Source organism: Mastomys coucha, unplaced genomic scaffold (genome assembly GCF_008632895.1).
Source record: "Mastomys coucha isolate ucsf_1 unplaced genomic scaffold, UCSF_Mcou_1 pScaffold18, whole genome shotgun sequence".
NCBI lineage: Eukaryota > Metazoa > Chordata > Mammalia > Rodentia > Muridae > Mastomys > Mastomys coucha.
This window is the reverse complement of record NW_022196900.1, coordinates 97,679,886-97,689,103: the sequence shown is the minus strand read 5'-3', so window position 1 is coordinate 97,689,103 and position 9,218 is coordinate 97,679,886. Positions and strand designations below refer to the sequence as shown.

The following is a 9,218-nucleotide window of genomic DNA, read 5'->3' as shown; positions in this document are numbered from 1 at the left end:
GGGTTTCTCTCTGTAGCCTTGATTGTTCTGGAACTCACTCTGTGGACTAGGCTTGCCTCGAACTCAGAACTCAGAAATCCGCCTGCCTCTGCCTCTCAAGTGTTGGGATTAAAGGCGTGCGCCACCACTGCCCGGAGGGGCCTTGCATTCTTGAGAGACAGTGGTGTGAGTTCCACCATTTCCCGTTTATGCAACCCTGGTCAAGTGTCTCAGCCCCAGGAAGCTTTCGTGTTTATGGAGTGCTGCATGCATAGCAGGGGCAGTCCCTCTCCAGGGCTCAGGGAAGACCCCCCTCGCTCACCATTGACGTCAGCACTCATCAGAGCTTCTTCCACCTGGGCTGGAGTAAAGGTGAAGCCAATTAGGAGCAAGATGTTCTTGAGGCTTCGAGCATCCACCTCACCAGGACCATTGAAGATATCAAAGTAGCTTCGGAAGGCTATCAAGGGAGACGGAGTTACTAAGTGGGACATCCTGCATCATCATCATCATCATTGTCATCACTTCATCTCCTCCTCTTCCTCCTCCAAATTTCTTGTGGCATGTGGTGTATGCGTGGTGCATGCACGCGCGCGCGCGTGTGTGTGTGTGTGTGTGTGTGTGTGTGTGTGTGTGTGTGTGTGTGTGTGTGTGTTATGAGGAAGAGGGCAACAGGCAGCTGCCTCTACTGTCTGTTTTATTCCCTTGAGTCAGTGAAACATTTTGGAAAATCTGAGGAAAGGGGCTGTGGTCAAGAAGGTTCTAGACCTTAGGAAGGACTAGGAGGTAGGACACTATACATCCATTCCCACAGGGCCAGCCCATCATGAGTAAGGTCAGGGAGCATAGGGTGTGATGGGCAGGAGGGGCCTGTTCAGAGCTGGTGTCCCTGTTAATTGGGGTTGGGATTGTCTAGGAGGGATAGGGCTCTTGGGGAGCCCTGCCTCTCCTTCAGGCTTCCTCTAGAGAGGACTGGTGGGAATGGGGGAGGCAGCCCACCTTTTTGTGTCCTAGGACCAAGTGCAGTTGACCCCCTGGAGACACCGCTTGGGGTAGTGGGACAGTGGGGCAGCAGCGTGGAATAGGAGGGCAGTGGTGTGAGAGAAGGCAGGGGTGTGAGAAAGCAGATCAGTGGAGCAACAGTGTGAGACAAGAGGGCAGTGGTGTGGGATAGTGGGGCAGTAGGGCAGCAGGTTAGTACTGTGAGATGCTCACCTTCCTCCTGCTTCAGGGTGAGGTGCTCATCACTTCGATCCTCCCAGCTCTGATACATTCTGAAGAGGCCATGCTCTTCCGGCTCCTGCCTGCAGGAGAATGGGCCCAGGACAGCTTGCAACCACCTCCTGCCTGCTTCTGCTCCTGCCCGCTTCTGCTCCTGCCCCTGCCAAGGCCACCCAGGGGGCAGGGGAGAGGAAGACTGGCAGCAGAGGATAGGGAAACTTCAGGGAGGGACTCTGTTGTGTTGAGACAGGAGCCACAGGTGGTCCCTTTGGTGGTCCTGGGAGGACTGGGGGTACAGTGCTTGCTTAATGTGTGAGCCCCCAGCTTCCATCCCAGAAAGGACGAAGAAAGGAGAAGGAAGGAGGGAGGAAAAGGGGGTGGGAATTTGGAGACCAAGTTGGGAAGTACCCTGCTGGAAGCACAGAGAGACAGACAGTGAGAGGAGGGCTGGGGAGGCGGGGGATGAGGAGCAGGGGGCGGGGCAGAGTGTCGAAGGCCCAGAGAGACAGTGAGAGGACAGCTGGGGGGATGAGGAGCACAGAGAGACAGTGAGAGGAGGGCGGGAGGGGTGTGGATGAGGAGCAGAGGGCGGGGGCAGAGTGTCGAAGGCCCTGAGTTGGAAACAGACTGAAAGCCGGGGCCCTGGTAAGATGGCAGGCTAGTGGAGGTGGTTCCTACCGGATCTTGGCATAGTTAAAACTTCTCTCATTGCCCTGGATCAAGAACTCTGGCCATCTCCAGTTCTGGTCCTGGGTAGAAGTTGGCAGGACTGACCCAGGGGACCCCATAGGGATGGCAGTTTGCCCAGGGGCTGGTGGTCTGACCCAGGACGGGACAGTAGCTGGAGCTGAGACGGAAGGTTCATGCAGGGTCAGAGGTAAGGTTGGAACGGAGCTGCTGATGGGGCTTGAGGTGGACACAGAAATCACAGTCTTGGGGGACCTCCTGGCTGTCAGGGTCCGGGACTTCAGAGTCCTCCTGTGGGTGGCTTCCTCTTGCTCTTCCACCTCCAGTAGGCACTTCATGAAACCCCGTCGGGTGTTCACAGGACCCTGGGTGCCTGCAGCTGACAAGGCCTGCTGCCGTTGCTTCTGCCCCTGGCCCAGCTCCTTCTTCTCAACATCTCTTTCCTCCTGAGGGGAAGGGAGGGTACCTGTGATACCTCAGGGCAGACAGACAGGACTACAGAGGTCCTAGCCTCCCAGAGAGCCTCTGGGGTTGCTTAGACTGTCCTTTCCTCTCCAAAGCCCTGGAGGAGGCACTCCAAATCTCAGAGTACCACTCCAGGCGCCATCCAGAGTGTTCTGACCGGCTCGTAACACACCACCTCCCACCTGCAGGCTATCTTCATCACTGAGCCAGTTTCCCTTATTGAAGCCCACACAGCTGTGTGGCCGTACCTCACTCTGGATGCCTAAGTCACACAGGTGTCCCATCGTGTAATGGGCGGTTCCTATACTGTTTCTCATTCATTCCACAGAGCCAGGTCAGGATAGCCTGAGGCTGGGCAGCCTGGCCCGTCTTTCTCCCTCACTTATCCTTATCGGCAACCTTTTCCCAGTGCTAATGATCGACCATGAGGCCTCAGTGATGGTAGGAGGCCTTGCACCCCTAAAGTACATCCCTAACTCTTCCTTTAGATGAAGCAAGGCACCACTTTAATCCCAGCTCCCACCTGAAGTTACTCATAGTCTGTAACTCTAGTTCTGGGGCATCTGTCGCCCTCTTCTGGCTTCCTTGAGAACTGCATGCATGTGGTACACAAGCTTACATACAGACACTGCAAACCCCTACCCCCAAAACAAGGAAAATAGGATCATGATGATGGAGTATACATGGCTAACGGGATAACTGAGACTAACGGGATAACTGATAACGGGATAACGGGATGGCCAGGGAAAAACTGCAGAGTGACATTTAAGTTGAAGCCTGAGAAACTCCATGGACTTAGTCATGGCTGTATCTATGGACAGACAGTCAGGCATAGCGGCAGCATGTACAAAGGTCCAGGGGAAATAAGCTTGTCGTACCTACAGGATAGAAATCTCACCAGAGTAGCTAGACACAGAGCCTTGTGTGTTTGGTTGAAGATTTGAGGGAGAAGTTTGGGCTAGGTGATGGGTGTGAGGAACGGATGGACTCAGAAATGGCTTTGTAGGGCGGGGAGGAATTGCCGATGTACTGGGAAGGGACTATAGAGGGTAAGAGGAATCAGGAGTGATTTTGAGCTAATTCATATGAGCGAGCCTGTGGGTGAAGACAGGGTCAGGAGTGGGTGGGGAGTAGAGGGTACCAGACACTGCTCTGGTCTGTAGTCTGAGGAGCGAATTCACTCCATCTGGCAGTCGGGTGTATGAGCTGGGAGTTTCAAGGCACGGTCTAATTTGAAGACATAGATTTGGGAGTCATCGGAGGGACTGAATGCAGTCCTCCAGGACACGCAGAGGGGAGAGTACAGAGAAGCCAGGAGGGCAGAGAAGTGAGAGCCATGGAGGGAGACTAGGAAGGAGCCAGCTGTGAAGTCAGACCCCTGAGCCCAGGAAAGATGGGTATGGGAGGGAGTGGGTGGGGCCTCAGCCAAACAGCTTCACAAAGTCCTTGTGTGCATGGCGTGTATAGACACGCATGTGCCATGTTGGACACAGGGAGGACAGAGGGCAAGTTGGGGTGTCAGTTGTCTCCTTCATGGTGTGAATCCTGGGGCTTAACCTCAGCTCTGCACTTATTTATTGACAAATGGATTGACTTTGAGACATGGTCTCAGATTCACTATATAGACTAGGCTGCCCACAAACTCTGTGCCTGCCTCATGAGCTGCCCCGCCAGGCTGCCTGTAAACTGATCTGTGTGTATGCATTCACATGAGGCAGGTCAGGTGCCACGGTATACTGGTGGAAGCCAGAGGACAACCTGCAGTAGTTGGTTCTCCTTCCAACCTATGGGTCTGTCTGATGGAACTAAGGTTGTCAGGCTTGTCACCAAAGGCCTGCCAAGCCATCTCCCTGACCCCAACCCATCCCCCACTAACAAAGCAGTGTGTTTAGCTCAAACTGCCTTTGACTTTCTAAATAAAGGAGAGTGACCTTGAGTGTCCGCTGAGAGTGACCTTGAGTGTCTGTGGTTCCCTCAGCTAGCTAGTTCCCAGTGCTCGGATTACAGGCATGTGTCATCACCACAGCTGGTTGGGGAAGTATGGGGTTGGGGGGATATAACCTAGGACTTTGTTCATGCCAATCAAACTCTATCAACTGAGCCTCATTCCCAACTGGCTGTTCTTGTAGAGGACCCAGGTTATAGGTCCCCATGTGGAGGAACTGAGGGCAAAGGGCGGATGGGAAGCAGTCCTGAGAAGCGATCAAAGGCTCCAGAGTGGGATCTCATTTCTGACTGCCACTCAAAGCAGACACACCAGGCCCAGCAGCACACACACACACACACACACACACACACACACACACACACACACGTAAACCCAGCCCCTGGGAAACAGAGGCCAGAGGGGTTAGGATTTTGAGATCATTCTTAGCAGCATAAGGAGTTCTAGGCCAGCCTGGGCTACAGGAGACCCCATCTCAAAAACCCAAAAGATGACGAAGATGGCTCAGCAGGTAGAGGCACTTGCCACCAACCCTGAGTTTGATCCCCAGGGGCCACATGGTAAGAGGAAGAGAACTTCCAGCCCCATGCCTTGGAAGTGTGGAGGCCTCTTCGGACACACAACACTACTTGCAATTTAAAAAAACTTTAAAGCTGGGCAGAGGTGGCGCATGCCTTTAGTCCCACACTGCACTGAGGAGGCAGAGGCAGGTGGATTTCTGAGTTTGTGGCCAGCCTGGTTTACAGAGTGAGTTCCAGGACTGCCAGGGCTACACAAAGAAACCTTGTCTCAAAAAACAAAACGAAACAAAACAAAAACAAAACAAACAAAAGCAAAACCCAAACTTTGTTTGAATAAAGAATAAATAAAAATTAAAAAGAATGAACTATAAATCAAATGTGAGTGTAGCCAAGGCTTACATGCACATGTTTCCCAGTGACTGGAAATGTTTGTTTCCCTCCCGAGCCCCCATCCTCCCTCCCTTATTCCCCCATTCCCACTCTGGCCCTACTTACTGGAGGAGGCGAAGGCCTCGGTGATGCCTTGCTCTCTACAGCCTCACCTCTAAACAGAGAAAAACGGGGTGGGCGGGGGCAGGGTTGCAGGTCAGGGCTTGCACATTACGCTGACCCCAGGCCCCAGCACATGCAATCCTGTCCCCCTAGCGTGTGTGTCCCCCCACCCACTGCCTCACCTGCACGCATAGAGGTCCATAGAACAAAGATGGGCTCGGCAGCCTAGGACTTAACTGAGGGCTTCAGCTAGCCAGAAACACAGAGCACCCCCCTGTTTCTATGCTTTTAGGTTTTTTTCTTTAATCCCATTTGTTGACTTTTTACGTTAGTGCACGTCAGGAGACAATTTGTAAGGATCAGCTTCCCCATCTACTGGATGACCTACTATGTGGGCCTTGATATCAGGTCACCATGCTTAGGGGGACAGCACCTTTAACCTGCTGAGCCAAGTCACTGTTGGTGGTGGTTTGTGTATGTGAGTATGTGTGTGCGTGCGTGAGTTCCAGAACACACATGTACAGGTCAGAGGACAACTTGAACAGATTCTGTTCTCTCCTTCCACCATGTAAGTTCTAGGGGATTGCACTTGAGTCTTCAGGTTGGCAGCAAGCACCCTTATCTATTGAACCATCTCCTCAGCCTCCATCTTGTTTTGAGACAAGGTTTCTCATCCACCTGGAGCTGGCTAGACTAGCTGGCCAACCATAGTCTTAGGATGCACTTGTCTCCCAGCTTTTTATGGGGGTGAGGGGAGGAATTCATTGCAGCTCCTAATCTCTGCAGAGTAAGCACATCACTGGTTGAGCTGGCTCCCTAGCACCATCTCTGGCTTGGTTGAAGAGCCGGGCAGGGGTGGCCCCAAAGGATGACTTACCTGTCTTTGTGTGTTCGAGGTCCCTGTACAGATGGCAAAACGGAAGGGGCCTTCTTCTCCTCTGCAGCCACCTTTGGCTTGGGGGGTACTGCCTCCTGAGGGTTGTCCTTGTGAGTCCCTGAGCTAGGTGCTAGCACGGGCTCCTGCAGCCTGACCGGTGGACAGCCTGCTTCACTGGGGGAGTTATTCTTCGGTGGCTGAGGACTCCTGCTGTCGGAGGTACATGGCTTCCCCAGATCATGATCTGTGTTTCCCTGAGTGGGGAGAGGGTGAATCTGGGAAATGAAGAAGACACCCTGAGAAGAGCTGTCCTCTGACTTCCTCAGCGGAGCTTCAAAGGACACAGCCCCGACACTCCTTCTGTTACATGGCATGCATTATTTTTTTTCTAAAGATGTGTTTTTCATTATGTGTCTGTGTGAATGTATGACATATGTATGTCAATGTCCTTAGAAGCCAGAAGAGGGCATCCTCTGGAAGAGTAGCCAGTGCTCTTAACTGCTCCTCTATCTCTCCTGGTCCTGACATGCGTGCGTGTGTGTGTGTGTGTGTGTGTGTGTGTGTGTGTGTGTGTGTATATCTATCTTCCTTTTTCTCTTCTTGCTTTGAGACAGGGTTTCTCTGTGTATCCCTGGCTGACCCGGAACTCACTCTGTAGACCAGGCTGGCCTCAGAGTCATAAAAATCCACCTGCCTTGGTCTCTTGAGTGCTGGGATCAAAGGTTGTGTGCCTCCACAATACCCAACCTGGTATATATATTTTTTTCTGTTTCTTTCCCTCTGTGTGGTTACTCCTATGAGCAGTTCTTAGCATGTCTTTCAGACCCTTCTTCCTTTTGATTTCTGAATAAGATTCCATTGCATGGTGTACCACAGCATCTCTTCACTCAGCTACTGATGCATACTTGAAGAGTTTTCTATTTTTAGTGATTATGGGTAATACATCTATGACTATCGATATCTATGTGGGTATTGATATCCCCATGAATATTAATCTCTGCATGGATATTTGATTTCATTTCTCTTGGGTAAATACCTAGGAGTGTGCGCTGGATAGTTTTATGTCAACTTGATATAGGCTAAAGTCATTTGAGAGGAGAGAACCTCAATCAAGAGAATGCTTCCATAAGATAGGGCTGTAGCCAACCCTGAACTCATTTTCTTAATTAGTGATTAAGTGGGGAAAGCCCAGCGCATTGTGGGTAGAGATATCCCTAGGCTGGGGGCCCTGGATTCTATAAGAAAGCAGGATGAGCAAGCCAGTAAGCAGCACCCCTCTGTGGCCTCTGCCTCCAGGTTCCTGCCCTGTCTGACTTCCTGTCCTGGCTTCCTTCGGTGATGAACTAGGATATGCAAGCAGAAGTCAAATAAAGCCTTTCTTCCTCATATTGCTTTTTGACATGGTGTTACATCACAACAGAAACCCTAAGAGGGATAGAAAGGCTCTTGGGGTACAGGTGTCTCAGCTCATTAAGAAAGTAGCAGCTCCTGCCTTTAATCCCAGCACTCAGGGGGCAGAGGCAGATCTCTTCAAAGCCTACAAAGTGAGTTCCAGGACAGCCACAGTTCTCGACAGAGAACCCCTGGAGAGAAGGGGGGAGAAAAAGAGGGGGAGAGAAAGAGGGGGAGGAAGGGGGAGGGAGAAACTGCTAAGTAATCTGGACTTGGTGATTCATGCCTTCAATCTCAACACTCAAGAAGGCCAAGGCAGGAGGATCTCTCTGTGAGTTCAAGGCCAGGCTGGTCTCCATAGCAAGTGCTTTGGGTGAGCTTCAGTGGGGTCCTGTCTTTAAAAACAATGATGCTGATTTGGGGGTAGGCTGTAATATGATGAAAAACCAAGTGTGTTTGCCTTTAATCCCAGCACTAGATAGGTCTCTATGAGTTCAAGGCCAGCCTGCTTTACAAAGCCAGTTCCAGGACAGCCAGGGTTGCACAGAGAAACACCAAAGGAAAACAACCCCCTCCCCCCAACAATGTTGCGTTGGGCTATGCTACATTATTTCCTATTTAAAGGAATGTAGAAATGAGAAAAATAAATACATTTAAAGTGTTCCAGTTAAGTAAGTTTTGGAAAGGCCAGCATGCCTTGGAAGGAAGGGACACATGTGTACACGCATGTGAGAGAGTGTGTGCGCGCGCGCTCGACGGGAGTGTCATCCAGCTCCCATGCACAGCCTCCAGCAAACACAAGCACATCTGTGTGGAGGGCACGGGAGCCCCTTTGCCCCCCAAATGGTGCCCATGCTCTTCTTCCCAATCTCCCGGGTTACCTGGCAGCTCCCCGTAGGCTGAATCTCTTTGACCTCGGCACTTTGCCATCTCTTCTGCTGGTCCTTGGTCTGCATGGCTGTCTGTGGCTGCCCTTCAGAGGTCACAGCATCCCCGCTAGGCTGGGTTTGCTCCTGGCCAGCTTGCTGCTCCTTCGGCCCATCCTGGGTTGTCCTTGTGGAGAAAGCAGAAGGACTGACAACTTCACTCAAGCCTGGGGCTGCTCTCCTGCAATGCCTGCCTGGGACACCAGGGCTGCATGCTTAGTGCCTGGGAGAGGAAAGGACTGACACACACTCCAACTCTTGGGCGACTTGTTGTTGTGGATGTTGAGGCGGTTGGTTAGGGTTTAACCCTTTCAGTGCTGGCTGTTTTTCTTGTTTTACCTTTTTTGTTTTCTTTTGTTTTTGTTTTTGAGACAGGGTTTCTCTGTGTAGCCCTGGCTGTCCTAGAACTCACTCTGTAGACCAGGCTGGCCTCGAACTCAGAAATCTGCCTGCCTCTGCCTCCCAAGTGCTGGGATTCAAGGCGCCACCACAGCCCCAGCAGCTGGTTGTTTTTCAGAAAGAGGAGGAGTATATGCTGGCAGTGCACACCTGCAACCCCAGTGTAAGGAGACAGAGAGGGGAGGGAGGGCCTGGAGTAGAAGATTGTTCTCAGCCTTGCCTCTCTCACTACTACCCAGAGGGGGGTGTGGAGGAATGGAGGGGGAGAGGGAGAGAGAGGGGGAGGGAGAGAGAGGGAGGGAGGGAGAGAGAGG

The 9,218-nt window shown here is 52.0% G+C and overlaps 1 protein-coding gene across 7 annotated transcripts in view; it reads right to left on the bottom strand.

Moving 5' to 3' along the window:
* Spata21 (spermatogenesis associated 21) overlaps positions 1–9,218 on the bottom strand; it is a 23,422-nt gene that overhangs the window by 6,675 nt on the left and 7,529 nt on the right. For 4 of the 7 annotated variants that reach the window (XM_031379315.1, XM_031379312.1, XM_031379314.1 and 1 more), the window contains 6 exons: positions 8,461–8,653; positions 6,188–6,462; positions 5,314–5,362; positions 1,879–2,333; positions 1,195–1,283; positions 302–439 (listed from right to left, as the gene is read on the bottom strand). In XM_031379315.1, the coding sequence (XP_031235175.1) occupies positions 302–439; positions 1,195–1,283; positions 1,879–2,333; positions 5,314–5,362; positions 6,188–6,462; positions 8,461–8,653 (1,199 nt within the window). The remainder of the gene's footprint in view (positions 1–301; positions 440–1,194; positions 1,284–1,878; positions 2,334–5,313; positions 5,363–6,187; positions 6,463–8,460; positions 8,654–9,218) is intronic. The other 3 variants (XM_031379318.1, XM_031379317.1, XM_031379319.1) reach the window with 3 other exon arrangements.